Source organism: Equus caballus, chromosome 24 (assembly GCF_041296265.1).
Source record: "Equus caballus isolate H_3958 breed thoroughbred chromosome 24, TB-T2T, whole genome shotgun sequence".
Taxonomy (NCBI): domain Eukaryota; kingdom Metazoa; phylum Chordata; class Mammalia; order Perissodactyla; family Equidae; genus Equus; species Equus caballus.
Genome location: NC_091707.1, coordinates 18320022 through 18338966, shown reverse-complemented (window position 1 = coordinate 18338966; position 18945 = coordinate 18320022). Strand labels below are relative to the sequence as shown.

Here is an 18945-nt window from a genome sequence, read left to right as displayed (position 1 = left end):
AACCCCTGATGGAGGCAGACACACAATAAGTTAAATAATTACTCTATTAAGATTTGCCAAAAAGCCTGGAGAGCTGATTTTATTCCATGCACCTGCTGACCAGCCCAACTCAGCGTGTCTGTTAAGGTCTCCATCCAGAAGTCAGAAACAGGGACACGAAAACAACCCTGTCCTTGCCCAGATCTTAAATGTGATAGCTCCCTACAGTCAACAGCATCCGGTATTCATGAGAGAACTCAAAGTAATTGCCAGTGCAGTTTGCATTCCATGCTCACATTTCAAAGACGCAAAAATGAGGAAACTGTTGATGCATCTGGCGTTTATTGACTTTTCTGCTGATCACCCAATTTTACAAGTATTTATTGAATAGTTATTTTATGTACAACATCTTTTCATAGAGGCATATGAGACTCAAAACAAGTAGAAATTGGTTCTTGTCTTTAATTAAGGCATTTCTAATCTTGTCAATTTATTCATTTCATCATTAAACAAATGTTTCTTGAGTATGTGCAAGGATGCTATACATATACACATTAAAGTTATTGAACATAGTAGAGCATAATTAGGTGCTACACTTAGTTTCTCCTCAAGGGCCAGGCAACTCAACAAATGCTCATGAAAAGCTAGTAAATGCCAGGACTGGGGATACAGAAATAGCCAAGACAGAGCTGATGCTATTGAGAAACTGACAGCCACGGAGAAAAATAAGTAAACCAGAAATTAAATACCATATAGTGAAATTAGGTAAGTGGAGCATGCGCAGAGGAGGGCAAGTGGTCAAGGAACGCCCTTGAGGGAGGGCAACACTTGAACTTAGTGTTAAAGCTTAAATATAAGTTCATAGAATGTGGGCCTGGGGTCTGGATGGAGAGAAGTGGTCAATGGCATGGCTAGAGAAAAAGGCAAGCTTGTGACCTCCTGTAACAGCCTCAGAAGTCACAGCTCCCTCCTCTCCGACTGCCCCATGAATTCCAGCTACTTCAGATGCCCCAAACTTTGATCTCTACTTCCTCTACTCAGTGGTACCTCAGGGCTCTGCTCAGATTCAGCATTCTGCACCACAGGGAGGAAATGGTCCCCCAACAGAAGCTAGAGATCATGGGCAGACCTTGGGCCTTTCTTAGAGATTGCACTCTTGCGCCACCTGTTGGCCAATGATTGAAAACAGTTGCCTCATATGGTTTGTCCAGTTTTGTTTTGTTTGCAGTCAGAGGGAGGACAAGTCCTGTACAAGTTACTTCATCACAGCTGGAACTTTCTCTTATCTTGAGTCCAGCTTCACTTGACCCTGATGCTGTGTACCTTCCAATTTCTCAAACCTCTGCTTCCGTTCCTATTGCTTCCCCTTCCTTCACTTCCTCTACTGAGGACACAAGTCCCCTGTGACATCTTTATTGCCATAGTCAATGGGTATTTCTTCCACCTTCAGTCTCCCTGACCTCTTGGTAGTATTTGAAATTACTAACTTGTATCTCCTTTTGAAACTCTCTTCTCTCGGATTCTCATCTCTTTGACTCTGCTTTTGTCTCTGATTCCTCCTTCTGTCTTCGGTTTGCTGGTCTTGCTTTCTCCATCACCTGGTGGCACGTGTCCCCAGGACTGTTCCACAGGGGGCTTATTCTGGACCCTCTGGGCATCTACTCTATGTTCATAGCTTTAGATAGTTAATTTCTTGTCCTTTCATTATCTCTTTTATGCTAATGATTCCAACTTTGTGTGACCAATCCTGTCTTCTTCACCCAAATTCTTGTCAGAGTTCTCCAGGTGCCTAGTAGATATTTGTGTTGGATATCCCACCTCAAAGTGACCTGGCTTCTGTCTCCTTTTTCACCTGATCTTATGCTCTTCTCTCCTTTGTCTACTATATTCCATCTACACTGACCAGCATTTAGTTCCTAGAACAGACCAACTTCTTTCCCACCTCAAGGTCTTTGCATATGCTGTTCCTGCTTCCTGAAGCACTCTTCCCTCTGTTTTTGCATGTCTCTCTTCTCCTCATCCTAAGGTCTAAGTTTACCTGTAATCTCCTTGGAGAGACTTCCCTTGACAGTCTACTTAGACACGACTCTGTTATTCTCTATCACTACTGCTTCTTGCTTTCTTCATAATATGTAGAATTTGTAATTATTTGATGCTGTATTCACAGGTTTATGTGTTTGTTCACTTACTCTAAGCTTCACAAGGACTGAGACCATGTCTGTTTTATCAGTTAAGCCCTGCTTGCCAACTAGCATGGTACCTGGCGCATAGGAGGTAGTCAGTAAATATCCGTTGGATGCATGAGTGAGCTCATACCCAGACTCACTACCCTCTTCTTCTCTATGGAAGGATCCTCCACCCCAGCTTTCCAGTGTTAGGCATCGATGTTGGAGACAGAAACATATAAACCACAGTCTTCCATACTCCTGCAACCTTTTGTTCAGATATTAGTAAAGAAAAATAAAGTTTCTGAGACAAAGTGAAGACTGAGCTAAGAGAAACTGAGGGTTAGGTTCTGTGGGATGGGGTTTTGGGCAAAGGAGCTGGCTACAGGGGTTTTAAAGCTGAAAACCACAATTGGTCTCACAGCCTAAATAGCACTTCGTTACGGCTTAGCTTCACTGTTGTTGAGCCCAGATGGTACAGGCGACCCAGAGACCACAAGTAGTCATCAGGCTATTTTCCAGCCGGTTTTGACCAGTTTCCCAAGAAGCGATCACCCTGGAAGTGCTGTTCCTGCTTCTGGGGCTTACAGTTTCTCGTACCCTCCAGGCCCAGGTTCCTGCAGATTCTCCTTTCCGTCAAGCCCAGGATTTGTCAGTTTATTAGCGCTTTCCGTGGTGGGTTATAATTGACCTGTTTTCCAGCCTCTTTGCCCCAGTATACTGTGAGCCAAGGCAGAGAGACTTGGTCTTCACCCTCTTTGTAGCCCACGGAGCCTGGTTCAATGTCTGGCACCCAGGAGACCCCCTCAGGAAATGTTGATGGATGAATGACTACGGGTTGCCAGATCTCTTCTAGCCAAACAAATAGTGGCCAAGAAAATTAGTCTCGGAGCTACAAGTTTGTGGGTTAAACCATAGTTTTCTCTCTGATATCAGATAACTTCCATCCTCACGTAGCAGCAACTCTGTGCAATCCTGGGGCTGAGGAGCACGTGGCAGTCAGTTATGCAAGAACACGGGCCTAATGTGGAAAACTGGAGGGGTAAGGATGGCAAGAGGAGATGGATTCATGGAATGTTTATCAGGTGATGCCAGCAGGACCCTTGGTCTTATTCCAGGGCCTGTATAGTAAATTTAAGTCATCTTCCAGACAGGGTGAACATCAGGGGAAGCAGCTTCCACTCAATTAGATACATTTAGGGTTGCGAGAGGAGAGCATGCCTAACAAACTGCAAGTGCTGCCTCCACCAGAGAATTTTTAAACATATTATGCTCAGCTGTCAGCACCAGCGCAGTAAGCGTTCTAACGCTTGCATGGCTCGTGTAATTTGCCTCACATGGGTGAGTACAGTGCTCCCGGGGGATAATTTACTCTCGTTTGCTTACCAAAGGAACAGAACAAATACTTTAATGTTGATCCCTCATCTTTGGCCAAGAAATAACCTTTATGGTGAGATTTTGATTGAACATGTGCAATAACCATGGGAGTCAGGGAAGTGATTAACATGCTAAATCAGTTCCCCTGCATTCTGGGTAGGAAGAATTCAGGGAGCTTAAAGAAAGTTTCACATCTTCTCCCATTACCTTACAAACCCATCCATGATTTTTATGAATCTTTTGCACTGTGAATAAAGGATTATCTTTCTTCTAAACAGAACTACCCTGAATTACCTGGCTTTGCCGTCTTTTCTTCCATCCATCCATCCACACGTGTCCATCCTCACCTCCCACATAACAGATTTGGGATGGTTTGTCTGCTCCCTAAAATAATACGATTTCTGCATTTTCAAAATCTCTGTACAGAAAATACTTCCTTTCTCTTTGTATTTGCATTCTGTCGACACTTCCTGCATGAGCTTTCTCACCTCCCACACCTTCCTCAGTAAACGCCAATCCTTTTGCCCCCACTGCTCCAAACAGTACTCTCTCCATCATCAACAATGACTGTCATGTCACTAATGCCTTACTTTGTACCATGGGACTTCTCCCACTCTCTTCCTTCAGCTGCCATATTGTTATATGCTCCTGGTTTTTCCCCCACCTTTTTGGCTGCCTTTTTACAGGTTCATATCCCTTTAGTTACTGGTTTTCTTTAATCTCAGCCCTGGTTATCTGCTTTCCTTAGTCAGCATTCTCCCTCTGGTTGAGCTCATCTCCTCCTGTCTTAGTTTCCTAGGGCTGCCATAACAAGTACCACAAACTTGGTGCCTTACATAACAGAACTGTATCATCTCACAGCTCTGGAGGCTTCAAGTCTGAGATCAGGTGGTCTCAGGCTCACTTCCTTCCGAGGCCTGTGAGAAGGAATCTGTTCCGTGCCTCTCGCCCAGCTCCTGGTGATCTGTTGACAATCTTCGGCATTCTTTGGCTTGTAGAAGAGAAGCATCACCCCAGCATCGGCCTTCATCTTCAAATGGTGTTCTCCCTGCACGTGTGTCTGTGTACAAATGTCCCGTTTTTACAAAGACACCAGTCATATGAGATTAGGGCCCAGCTAACTGACCTCATTTTAATTTGATTACCTCTGTAAAGATCCTGTCTCCAGATAAGGTCACAATCTGAGATATGGGTACAGGGCTTCAAGATGTGAATTGTGGAGGATACAGTTCAACACAGAACCTCTCCCATCGCTTCAACGACTTGTCCATATACAGGTGACTCTCAAATCTGTGTCTCCAGCCTAAATCTGTCCTCTGAACTCCAGATCTATGTGCCCAACTGCCCACAGTCCATCTCCTCTTGGGTGACTCTCATATACCTTAAACTCAACATGTCTAAGACTGTATTCATCACCCTCCTGGCTAACTAGGTCCTTCTTCTCGCTCAGTGAACGGTGCTTTATCAGTTCAGTTGTCCTGTACAGAAACTGATAGTTAATCTTGACTCCTCCTTCACTCTCATTTCTACAACCACATCTAATAATTTCCCAAGTTATGCCAATTTGATCTCTGCAATACTTCTCAAATCTACCTCTCTTTGACCTTACTGCTACCACCTCTTCAAGGCCACTATTATCTCTCGCTCAGACCACTCCAGTGGTCTCTTAAGTCCTTCTGCTCTGATTTTACTCCCTCTCAATTCATTTTCCACATTGCAGAGCAAACTTCTAAAAACCAAAATCCCGTCATTGTTCTGCTTAAAACCATTCAGTGGCAGTGAGTGCCGTTGGAAATAGACATTGGGCCCAGTTGGTGTTAGGCCTTGAACTGGACATTGAAGGACGAGTAGATCTAGGTAAGTGAGGTATGGGGCTGGGTCTCCCCATGGTGGGTTTAGGTTCAAGGATTGTGCCAGCCTACCCAACTGGTAGGTGTGGACACCATAACAATTATGAAAACAACTTGATGCTAGTTGTTTAGGCTTCTCCATATTGCCAGAGACAGAAACTCGGAAATAGTTGTATTTAGATTGGGGCTTAAATCACAGCAGAGCTGCTTAAGCAGCTGCCTCTGTCAGTTCCTGCCTTGCCCTCTTCCCCAAGTGGCAAATGTGTGTGCTAACAGCATTAGCTGTACCCTGGCGTGCTTGTCTGCCTGTTTATTTCTTTCTGCTCATGAACAAGGCATAAATATTTTGTGAACTGATCCATAGGCTTATGGTTTAAAAGCCCAGTTCCCAAATGGGAAGATACTGTGGACCATTGGCAGTGGCAAGAGGCTGAGCAGTCGGCTGGCTCCCGGATTAAAGGCTGGCTTGTCCACCCACTCAGCCCTCAGCGCTCTTCATAGAAATGACTGTGTAATTGGCTGTTTCCCTCCTGGACCATAAGAAAATGAGGGCAGGCATCATCCTTCTTGTCTTCCTTGTACTTAGCAGAGGGCTAGGTACATAGAAGACATCAATAACTTGTTAATTAATGGGTTATCACAGAATTAGGTCAATAGCCACAGGTCTTTTGGTTCCAAAAGAATTGGTTTTTGGACTCTGATTAATTATAAGCCTGCCTTATTAATGCTTTGTCAAATCCATCAATCAAGAAACTCACCAAGGCCATTTGGAAGGGAATGTATTCCAGAAGCGCCTACCAGGAGGGAATTTGTAAGCAGAGGGTTTTGACAGTCAGTAGAGAATATTTATGAAGATTTTCAGGGCAATAGTGATGTTGCAAGAGGGTGGTAGTGATGCTGCAAAGTACCTAGGGATCTTAGTCCGCTTTATATGCGCCTGTCTGTGGGTAGATACCTTAGTTCAAACCAGAAGGAAATGAGGACTTTGGGGGCAGAAGAGACAAAGGCTCACCTGGAAGAAAGTCAACATGAAGGCTTAAACAGAAGCAAATGGGACAATTCAAAGAAGCAAGCTCAAGTTGTGAAAATCCAGAATTAGAAAGTAAGTTAGAACCAGTTACTTCTTTTAACAAGAAGTTATTATTTCAAGCATAAACATTCTCACTGCACCTGAAATATGATTTGAAAATACCATTACATTATTTGTGTTTTAGGAATAATATATATGGTATGATAAAAAGCAAAATAGTTGTATAGTCTTAATGCCAGCATCTTACCAACCAGGAGAAGGGGGTGTGTATCCAGGCATATAATTTCCAGAACTGCATTTTCTGCTGTAGGAGGAGCTGAGCTATAAATTTACACCAGACCAGGAGGGCGCTTTTAGTTGTATTTTCTTCGTACAGCACAGCATTTTCTTAACTATTTTGCTTCAATTTATTGAGCTGATCTCTTTGGGAATGTTCTAAAGTGGATCCTAAATTTCTTTGGGTTTTCCTGGGTTAAAGAGAGTATTTCAGAACCATCAGGACAGGCCTTTTCACCATGTGGCCAGTGACATTCCATTTGCTGTTGGTGTCAGAGGGACAGGAGTGACATGAGGGAGAAGTGAGGTTGGTGCATCTTAGAGATGCTCCCTTTCCAGCTTCCCCTGGGAATCAGCCAGCTCTCTTCGGGGGGGAAAACTTGTCCCCAGCTGTTCAGCAAAGGTCACGGTCAGCTATACCTCCTTGAGAATGTCTGCCTTGGGTTCTTACAGGGAGGCTGGCAAGAATTCCAGAAAATCTCCCTAAGTGCTTTCAGTGGGCCCTTCTCTGAGGACAGAGATTGTCACCCATAGAGATAACTGCAATACAAACAGAAGTAGTGAATGAAGGCATGGAGAGAAAGGGGAAAGGACAGGTGAGGAGGGAGCTGGGGGTGGGCACATGGGAAGGCCCTGGAGAGTCGGGATCAGACAGGGCTCTCGACTGGAAGCCTCAGAACTCCGTTATGACCAATTGGTTAGCAAAAGGGAGATGTACGAGGTGGACTTGGGAGAAGAGACTGGCAGGACCTTGGGAAATGTGCAGGAACGAGAGGCCTTCAGAGCCAGGACAATCTGCCAGGACGTGTGTGTCACCATCACCGCCCGACACCTGATCCAAAGCCTGCTGCCTCCGCTCGAGGCACTTCCGCCTTTCTGGCTTCCCGGAGGTCCCACCTTTCGGAGAGGCGGGTCTGATCCGCGGCCACAGAGGCTCCGGCTCGCCTGCGCCTGCTGCCAGGGGCAGGGAGAGTTATTTGGTTTCCCGCAGCTTCCACTGTGGGCCATGGGGCACTTTCCCACAAAATGTAATAGGGGGAGCTCCCCCTGAATGGGAAGGGAACGGGGTGCTGGGCAGTTAAAAATAGGACAGAGGGCCAAGGTGTGCACATTAAAAACACTCAGGGAGTTGTTAACTGAGCTTGGAGATTTTAAAAATTATTTGTTCTTTTGCAATGAAAAACGCTTCATATTATCTGGGAAATTATTTAAGACCAAAAAAGTTTTAAAGGCAATTTTGTGGTACTTCTGCTGATTCATATCTAGGATCAGCCAAATAGGTTCAAAATTCTTTCTTAGGTACCTTAGGAATACTCAAAAATCCATTTCAGATTTCTATGAATGTTCAGCCAAAATCAAGGTTAACCCATAATCTCATTCTACAGATGACAAGAGGTGTAAGGAGTAACAAGGCTGGATAGTCAGAGACTGCGGATGGGCAAGATAAGAGGCAGCTGGAATTAGGAAAACAACTTCAGACCTAACAAAACATGCCTGTGACTAGGGCCCGAGCTGCGGGAAGGGGGCCGTCCTCCGGCAGCACTGAGGAAATAAAGGCTTGGTGCTGGAGGGAGACAGGCCCAGAAGTGATCTAAACAAGCAGGTGTTGAGGTCGATATTTGATTTAGGGGAAGGCAGCCAGAAGAAATGCATCTTGACCCCAACCTCTTCCTTAGAATATAAATCTAGAACATGTGCCTGACAAATATAAGGGTTGCCTAAGCAAGAATGGAGCTCCTCTGGCATACACAGGCCCAGGGTAAGGGGTGCTGTGTTTGCCTTGCACAGGGGTGAGTTCACGACCCGAAAGAACAACTATGACCAGTTTACATGCATGAGATACTATCATTATTGATGTTCTTTATACTCTTACCATGTGAATTCCTGGATCTTAGCGGGAGAAAAAGGGTCCTACTGCAAGACACGTTTCTAAACAAACACGTTTTTGTTTGAACAACTCCTGAGTAGGAGCCCTCCTTCCAGGTTCTCTGGGTTCTGTGCATCCTGCCCTCTCCTGCCAGTTTTGCCTTCACGAGTTCCCGCTTCCACACCATCGTCCCTCTTCACAAAGCCTCCTCTGCTCTCAATACCTAAAAGGGCTAGATCCCCATTGGCCGTTGTTGGAAGCTGCTCCAGGCTCTCTTCCTATCCAAACCCTGCCTTGCTCTGGGATCTGCTGGAATCCATCGTGCTGTACTAAGCATTTTCTAATGGTCCAGGCTGAAAGGAATCTCATCACTGTCTGAACAATAATTGTCCTTATTTTCTGTACTGCTGACCTGCTTCCCCTTCATGTTCTTAGGTATTCTTGTGAATGAATATCCTCTTATCTTCCCAACAAGACTGTTAGCTTCTTGAATACAAACAGAGCTCCACCGCACTGGTTAGCTGAAATGGGAGGGCAGCGAAGAACACTGGAAAGAACAGGGGCTTTGGAACTGGGCGTGCCTGGCTTTTAAACTTGGGCTATTGGAGACTCACTTTCCTTGCCTGTAAAATGGGGATAGTAAAATCCACCCCATGGTATTGTTGCGATGTCTGAAGATCATATATGTAAAGCTCCTGGCACGTGGTAGGTATTAAATACATGTGAGATGTTATTTTTACATTGTAAATATAGAGAGCAGTGATATACTTTTTAGTTTCAAAGTCAGTTATAAATAGAGAAATTAAGTCATATTCCAGATAGAATGAATTAATACTGTTTTAGGGACAAGATGTGTACAGCAGAAGTATAGCAATTACTAGTCCTTTCTTCCAAGTACAGATTTTAAGTAAATAAAAATGAATTAGCTTTTAAAAGGTTTTTTAACAAGTCACTTTAATATGCATGTATAAATACTCAAATATTTCTGATTTGCATCTTGAAAATCTAGCTTTTAGGTAATGGGCATTTGATTATCATTTGCAATAAGATAATTAGCAAGTCTTAAAAAAATTTTTTTAATATGAAACATGTAAGTCATACCAAAAATATGGATAATAATATAACCAACAGCCAGGTCATTTTAAAAGATGTTTCTCTGTGAAATCATAGTGTTCAGAGCTACAGAGAGTGGATAATACTTGGTAAATAAAACGGTACTATGCTGGGGGTTTCACTCTTTAGAGAATAAAGGGGTACAGACTGAAATGGAAAGTTCGCATATTGCTTGTGCATTAACCATGCAACAGGCTGACCTCTTTCAATAATTCTAGGGCTAAATGTTTACCTAAGAAGAGAGTAACTTTTTGGCAAATCCCTTGTGGACTTCTATGAAAACTCAACCAATACTGACGACAATAAATATTCCCTTACTACAGGGAATATTTGCTGCCATTGTAATTCAATGAAATATGAGTTTAAAAATAAGCTTAAATCCAGCTTTTCACATAATCTTTTGTTGATTATTGATATCTTATCTCTTTTTATAAGAAAAAATGTCAAAGTGCTAATAATGGCTTCCAACCAATTCCAAGCCAAAATTCAGAATTATATGTCTATCTTTGATGCTTCTTCAGTGATTATAACATGTTCACAGGAAAGAACGTGGTTATTTAAAAGAAACACACATAAAAAGTTAGTTTAAAATAGTCAGAGGTGGGTTTATGCTTAAAATATGATTTGCAAGAGATTAGTTGGAAGAATCGTCAATGGGGAGTCCCCACAGGACATCAAAGGAAGGGAGTATTTTCAGAATCACCCTGCTGGAAGCCTACCTTAATGAAAAGTCATAGCTCAAATCAGGCAACCTTCTCCTTCCAGATTTTTCTAATCACTCCTTCCCTTCTCCCTTCAAGAGTAGTGAGAGCTGTTGTATACTTGGATACTGCCCTAGCCCCTGCGGTTTCTCATGCACAGCAGTTCTCGCATGTTCACTTGCATTGGGACCACCTGAAAGGCTCCTTAAACCACAAGTTACCTCCACTGCAGAGTTTCTGATTCAATAGATCTGAGGTGGTTGCTGAGAATTTGCATTTGTAACAAGCTCCTAGGTGATGATGGGGCCAGGCGCTTAGAGAGCCACTGCCCTATAGCTCTATACCTTGACCATCGTTTTATTAATTATCCTAATTTGAGTTTGCTATCTCTTCCTTCTGGAACCTTGACTACTATAAATGGCTATAAAAAATTAGTTGAAAACAGATGAAGTTTGTTTTATAGTTGAACATAATTTGCAGGTGCTTGTTTGAAACATCTTTAAATCAAAGAAGAGAAAACTGTAGGAATTCAGGAAATCATTTTGTCCGATCCTTAAATTTCAGAGCAGAAAGAATGTAGTCAAAGAGAGGTCAAGTGATTTACCAGAGATGACACAGCCGATTGGTGTCCTGCCTTTCAGGGAAGTCTTTCCAGAATACTCTGCTGCCTCTTGTCATACAGCAACTCCCACGGACCTGCCTCCCCACCCCAACAATCCATCCCCTGGATTGTGTAGTTGCCCTTTGGATTTCCACGATCTCTGCTTGTAGGTTTAGGCACCAGAGCTACACGTGGTGTCTCAGGTAAGCATGCACCATAGTTTGGGGCAAGTCGGGAAAAGATCTCTAGCTCAGTTTTCAACATAGTGCTGGGTAGAACCAAATGTTTCATTGGCCTTCTGTGCTCACAGGAGATAAGAGTCAATGGCAGGGCCCTTGTCTGATATGTGAGAGTCTGGTCTATCTATTACTCACTCACACGGAAACTTACCTGACACTTTGCTTCTCCCCATCTACTTTCCAAAGATCTTTTTCTAGTTAATCTTTCTCGACCTGGTTTCTCAGGTTGTTATCTGAGAACCCCACAGTCTACACTCCATCTGTTAAGGCCATCACTTCCTCAGCAGCTGTAGCTCTTCTTTGCCCTTTTTCCTCTGAAGTTTTAAGTGGACACCCAAGGGACTCTGTGCCCAGCTCCGTCCACCCTTTCCTGGGAGCTGCAGCCTGTTGCAATGTTTTCTAGTCGCAGAAATTGGACCAGGAGTTGGTATAAGACGCAAATTCCATCCTCAAGATCTTTGACTCTGGGCAACTCGATTTCTCCCAGGAATCTACAGCTGTGAGATCGGACACTTGGGAACTCTGAACAACCGAATTTTCTGCAGAGAAAGGCAAGCGGCAGCCAAGCGAGGAGAAATGAAGCTAGCACCCAGAAGAGAGAGATGGGGAGACTGTTCGACTCCACCACACCCAGGGGTCCAGTTATTGCTGAGGTTTAGGGACATTCCTGGCTGTCCTGTCCCTTGTTTGTTAAAAACTCCCCATTTTTGCTTAAACTAATTCAGTGTGGATTTCTATTATATGAAGTCAAACAGTCTAACTGATAAAGTATCACTAATGGTCATTTTTGTTTACCTGCTCATTATTAGTTATAATAGTCTGCATTTACTGGGTACCTTCTTCGGGCCATTTAATCTGCACAACACTCCTCAGAGGTGGGTATAACAGGAGAGAAAACTCAAGCTGAGAGAGATTACGTGGCCATTTTCTGGCTCAGTATCATAAAGCTATCTACATGCCTGGGCCCAGATTCCTACCCGGTCTCCCCAGATTTAAACAGTCTGAGTTCTTCACCACTTCCTTCTGTCTGGATCTCTGATTGACCAAAGTTCCTTTTCAAGTAACAGGCAAAGGTAAAAGAACGGGATTTTCAATGCTCTTTTGTACTCAGAATCCAACTCTTACAGCTGATCATCTTTCTAAGCCTCACAGTGTGTACTCTGCACCTCTGAGTATTTGCTCCCATGGTTTCTTCTGACTCTATTGCCTGTTCCTCAGCCTAAAACTCTACCTGGCAAAGTCCCGCTCATCCTTCAAAGCCAACTTTGCTGTAACCTCCCATAGAGCCTTCCCTGCTCCAGGCTGAATGGATCACTCCCTCCCTTTCTTCTTGCTCTCCAGTTCACATTCAATTATGGTTAATTGGCTACACGTCTCATGCTATTACTATGTTGAGAGCTCCGTGCAGGCACGGACTGTGTATTCTTCATTTGTCTAACTCCTGCTCCTGACTCAAGACCTGCCCTGGAATAGGGGCTCAATGTCTACTTGTTGAGTTAAATTGATCTGGGGAGCTTGCAGAGCCTAACCAGTGCAGATGAAGAAATTGTATTCGTGTGCCTGGACAAATATGAAAAAGGGCACAAGATGGTCCTACTGCTATGGTTCAGGTGAGACGTCTTTACAAAAGAGAGGGGGGACCATCTGATGTGACTAATGAGAGACTTCCAACCCATCACACCTAATACAGTTTACTCTCAATACCTATTAAAGTCTGAACACTGTTCACTAACTGAATTTGCAATGCCCAGGCACTCGCTGTGGCATATATAATAGAAAATAGATATGATTTATTTATGATCCTTGACTGCATCCCAGGCAACACTCTGAATATTTATTTTTTTGTCGGGGCTGGCTTTTTATTTATTGAGTGGCATAAGACCATATAGGATGGGACGCTGTCTTTATTTCCAGGCTTGGAGATGGCTGTTTCATGGCCAAGCCCTGAACACGCCTCTGGGCCTGGCTCTGAAGTTTAAAGTTTGCCTTTTCAGGACAATGATTAAAATGTCTCCAGTCACTGAACTACTCTTGGGTCTCTTCCACAGATCAGCCAGTGGGAGGCAGGTGGCAGCAGGCAATGGGTGTTAAACTAAATTGCATAAGGTACAGGAGGTACAGGAGGCAGGACATAATACCCCAGCAAAAATGAGGAAGCAAGAAAAATCATTAGTTTGGCTTACAAATCCAATGCTTGCTAGTGACACACAATTTACCAACATTTTAGGTAACTATGGCCAATGTTATATCTCAACGTACTACCCAACCTATTTCAGACTTCCTCCTTTCCACCTACAATTACCAAATGATCACAAAATGAAATCTAATATTAACCTAAGAAAACATGAGAAGGCACACCATGTAAAAATATAAAAGATACTTGAAAGACAAATTTAAAATAACTCTCAGAGTATTTGAGTGTCAGCCCCTCTTGAAGAGCATGAATAAATGAGAGTTCACTGAATTTTAGAAAGCGTCCTGTTATTGAATTTGAAATATTCAAATAGAAACATACTTATGAAAGTTACAGGAAGCATTTTGAATACATAAAATAATCTTATGTATTTTTGACGCTTTTATAATAACAATATTAACATAGCATTAATTTAAGCATAGTAATCGGTATGTAGTGCTTCTGTTGATTTTTTTAGTAGCTGTGCACTTTATATTTTTTATCCAAGATTAAATAATAAATTTTAATTGGTCAACATGAGACACTTAATAATAGATGGTACAGCTAACTACACTTTTATATACCTCTACTTATTTTTCCCAAGATTGAGGGGAAAAAAAAAGAAAGAAAAAAAACCAAGATGCACTTTCGTCCTAGATGAAGAGGCTGAGTTGTGGAACTGACACTTGCTTCTCAGTTACACTGCTATTCTACTTTGTTCTCGTTAGAGATGATGGTTCAGGAACTGCAGCTTTCTTTTTGGGGGCACCACTGCTTTTTGAGGTTCTGATTTGAGTGGTTAAGTGATTACTCACATTGTACAAAACATGATGTATTCGAAGCCAAATTAAAGCCAAGATGCCACTGCTATTTCAAGAGGTGGCTCTTCATTGGACAGTTTCTACCTCCTCTCTACCATCTCGGAAGCACCACACCAAGACATAGCCTCCATGTCCCAGAAGGAATGATAGCCTCTGTTCTCTACCTCATATCAGTGAGAATAAGGAAACTCACAACTTACAAGGAAGAACAAACACAAACACCCCAGAAAGTGGTCAGAGCAATACAGCTATCTTGGAGCTGATGCCCAGCAGTGTCCAAGTTTATTCTGGTATTCTACATCTAATCATCCCAACTGATCTTCATCCAAGTCAACAGATATTGTCTGAGGTCACATAGAACATTTTATCTGGTACTTAGAGATTATTTTAAAGAAGAGTAAGAAGACAGATACAGAATAATTATGGACATAGGTATACACAAGGATTGACATACACATACACATTTCCCAGCTCTGACAACTGAGATGACCTAGATTCAGGGGAACCCCAATAACAATGAGCACACTCACAGCCAGATGTTGGTTTCTAAACACCATTCTCCAATAAAAGGAAATAGGAATCCTTGGAGAAATGACTGATTCTAGGATTGGGGCAGGGAAAATGAAAGATAAGCCTGGAGCATTTTGTAGTGCCAGAAAGTAAGGAAGAGTTCAAAAAACAAAAGAATGGGGACATGTCAAAGGAATTCAGAAGCCAATCTGAAAGGACTCCCAACAGCCAAAGCTGGAGTAATTTGAGCAAAAGAATAAACAATCCAGTTTTGATCATAAGCCAAAGTATGAAATAAATATACATGGGTCCATACTGATATAAATAAATGATTGAGTGGATAAAGGAAAGGAAAGACAAATCTTCTCAGAAGAATTCCAAATAATATAAGTAGACCTTCCCCCACCAGAAGAGAAAGCTGAACTTCCCCATCCCTCTCCCCAGACTGTGGGCTGGACTTAGTGACTTGCTTCCAAAGAACAGAGTGGAAAGGGGGAAAAGACAGTGGAGCATCCCGGCAAGCACTCCCTAGGCCCTGTGACCAGGGTTCACATCGTCACTGATAAATCATATTGGTAGCAGATTGTGATACGGACACTTCACCTTTATGATACTCTTCCCCAAAATGCATAATCCAAATATAACCAGGAGACACACCATCTGAAAAACCCCAATTGAGGGACAGTCTACAAAATAGTTCAACAGCACTTCTCAAAACTGTCAGCGTCGTGAAAAACCAGGAAAGACTGAAAACCTGTCACAGACGCTAGACGGCTAAGGAGACATAATGACTAAATGTGTTGTGGTGTCCTGGATGGGATCCTGGAACGGAAATAGGGCATTCATGATAAAAGTAGTCAAATCCAAATGAAATTCAGAGTGTGGATAATAGTAATGTGCCAGTGTTAATCTCTTAATTTTGACCTTAACTGTCAAGGTTTATTTAAATGTACCAGGGTTATGTAAGATGTTAACATTACAGAAACTGGATGAAGGGTATATGAGAACTCTAACTATCTTTGCAACTTTTCCATAAATGTACAATTATTCCAAATTAAAAGTGTATTTAAAAAGAGAGACAAAGTGAGTTTGTGTGTGTGTGTGTGTGTGTGTGTGTGTAGAAAGTCTCTGACATCATGCAGCTTATGCAGGTGGAGACAGTCAAAGCATTCACAAGAGAGAAAGTTAGGTATTGAGGCAGCTGGTGCATGACTGCTGTCAAAATGAGCTCAGATGTACAAAGTACAGATGCACGTGATCAAACAGCAAAGACTGCACGGACCAATCAGGACCTGATCTTAGCGTTCAAGGATTTGAGTAGATCCTGTGTTCCAGGTAGAGAAACTGCCCAGTCAAAGGCTTAAAAGCCATCAGTACCGAGAGTAAGGTGTCAGAACACAGCCAGAACTAATTTGAGGTCCCAGTACCAAATGAAAATATAGGGCCCCTTATTCAAAAAGCAGAAAAATGGCTTTTTCCTTTCTTATTTTCTCTCTCTCTCTCTTCCTTCTTCTCTTCCTCCTTATTTCTTTCTTTCTCTCTCTTTCCACCCCCATGCCACAGCGTTTTTTATTTGCTATTTAAAGTCTGCTCCCTTGGACATGGGGATACTCGCTGGATAAGTGCAGACCCCCACAGACACTGGGGGCCTCACCCTGAGACCCCAACCTTCCGCACACCAGTGCCTAGGCCCCTATAAGGTTGCTAGGCAGGGACAAGGGGTGAGCAGCTGAAAACCCAACCCAAAAGGCGGGGAGACAACAGGAAGCAAGACCATTCCCAAGCTGAGGCTCCAGGCCACCTGTGTGCGCTCCATTATCCCATCAGAACTCACTTACAAAACACAAATTGAAAGATAAACGTATTTCAAATTTCCAGATGATGACTGTGCATAATCAATCCCCAGGTGTGTGTGCCTGGCGGGTAGGGGGACTTCTGAGCACAGCACCGTGTGTGACTGCCCTGGTCGCAGGCCCTGGAGCCAACCTTGGGTTGGGGGTTCACGGAACGTTAATCAGGATAGGAAGGGACTTAGCCTGTGGAGGATCCTGAAGGCTGGCTTTTGGTCTATAACTGGATGGAGGCCAGAGGTGACTGAGGAGATATAAATAAGTTGGATTTTAGTCATCAATCTGATGGAAAAGTGTATAGTGGATTTGATAGGTGACGTTGCTGGCAGCTTTACCAGCCAGAAATTCAACAGCCAGCCTTAGGAAGAAAAGGGAGGAAGCAAGCATAAAAAAAATTCGGCTTTCCTTAAGGTAAACTATTCAACTGTGTTGACAGTTCTAATTCAGAACAGATTTATGAACCCAAACACCATCTTCTGATGTTCATTTCTAGTTAATGACTTTATCTAAAAAGACCCTTTATCTTAGGAACACAGACCTGGTAGCATTTTCTTCTTAGGAACCCCTTTTATGAGATTAGAAATGAGCTCAATGGATGTTCCATCAGGACCGTGATGTTGCCACTATACATTTCACTGCCAAGGCATTTCAATCTGTTTCCGATTTTTCCTACAGGCAGTTCTCACACGGGTGTGAACTCTTTCTTCTCAGGTACCTCCAGATCATCAGCTACTCGGTGTAAACCAGGAGCCAACTGCCCCAGTTCACACAGTGGCATCAGTAGACAACTGTCCCCTCTGTCTGTTACTGAAGATTCTTCTGCTCCTATTCTTGAACTTCAGAATCGCGGATCCTCTGGAGTTTGTGGACACAGAGTGGAGAGGCAGAACAGATCAGGTATGCTGGTGACCTCCTTTTAATTAGTAGTATGTCCAGGTAACCTTCCAACCAGCCATGAAAGATTTCGCCACTGGCACAGAAAGCAGAGATGCTGCGTGGACTCTTAGGAGTGGGCGTGGGGAAGGTTTATCAAGTGGGAGGAGCAGGAAGAAGGGAAATGTGCAGATTCAAGCTAGTAGTGCTGTTCAGTGTAGCAGAGAAACCGAATACCCAAACCTGTCTTTGAAGAGCTCAACACATGGTTAAACAGTGATGTCTAAGGAAGCTTGTAAAGTAACTAGTTTTCTCATCTTCAAGATGTCAAGGGGCCGGCCCAGTGGCACAGCGGTTAAGTTCACATGTTCTGCTTCTTGGCACGGTGGCCCGGGGTTCACTGGTTTGGATCCTGGGTGCGGACATGGCGCCGCTTGGCAAAAGCCATGCTGTGGTAGGCATCCCAAGTATAAAGTAGAGGAAGATGGGCATGGATGTTAGCTCAGGGCCAGTCTTCCTCAGCAAAAAGAGGAGGATTGGCAACAGTTTGCTCAGAGCTAATCTTCCTCAAAAAAAAAAATGTCAAAAGCCAGCATCTTTTGCCTCAACACTGGGATTCAGTAAGAGCACACACTGTGCCCATTCTGAGAAGAATAAAAGTACCAGTAAAATCACAGACTCTGCTCTTATCCTCATCAGGACTGCCAACCCTGGGAGTCCTTCTAGTTTTTCCACTTTTACATCTCCTTCAGGACCCTTCACTTGCCTCCCTGGTCAGCGTTTACTGATCAGTCGAGACCTTTAGCCTTTTCCTCATATCCACCTGACCACTCATCAGCTCCTGAGTTACTTGGGTTACTGGAATTACTAGACAAATCTTGTAACTATATCCATGAGTTTCCCAGCAAATTTATAATTTTCAAATGAAGCTGGGTCCACTGGGCTGCTGCCCAATACTGTTACTTTTTGGTAGTGGAGATCTATTGCCTTCCCCAGAGAATGCTCTCAAGCCCCGAGTCCATACTCACTTCTCATCGTATGACCGCACTTGTACTTCCCGAAAAGAGCAAAACAATTGTGTGCCAGCAGATGCTTCCCTCTCTGACTCAGTCCTCTCTGGTCTTTTGTTTGCCCGTTACCATCATTGCAGGACTGCCTTTGACTTGTGTGTTTTCTACCGTTCCAATGTTAACTCTTTTCCTGTATCCATGATCACTGCCTCTCCATCTCTTCACCTGCATGTCCAATCTCTCCTTCTCCATTTGTTCCTTCAGCTTGACCAGCAACATATTAAAATCTCTTGCGTCCTTAAAAACAATTATAACAACAGCAAAACAACAAAATACTCCATCCAAAATAAATGGGTAGTAAAAAAAAAAAACAAACCCCAATACTTTGAGAAAAATGGATTAAAAACAGAAGAGAAATGGCAATTCAGGGGACACCGTGAGGGATGGGGGGCAAACAAGGGTATAGAGGAGATATGAAAGCTTCTTCTAGGGGCCTACTGATTACTAATT

At 43.2% G+C, this 18945-nt stretch overlaps 1 protein-coding gene across 6 annotated transcripts in view; it reads left to right on the top strand.

Moving 5' to 3' along the window:
* The window catches only part of SLC35F4 (solute carrier family 35 member F4), a 246917-nt gene that overhangs the window by 193258 nt on the left and 34714 nt on the right, over positions 1-18945 (top strand). For all 6 annotated transcript variants that reach the window (XM_023627795.2, XM_070249802.1, XM_023627796.2 and 3 more), the window contains exon 2: positions 17264-17449. In XM_023627795.2, the coding sequence (XP_023483563.1) occupies positions 17264-17449 (186 nt within the window). The remainder of the gene's footprint in view (positions 1-17263; positions 17450-18945) is intronic.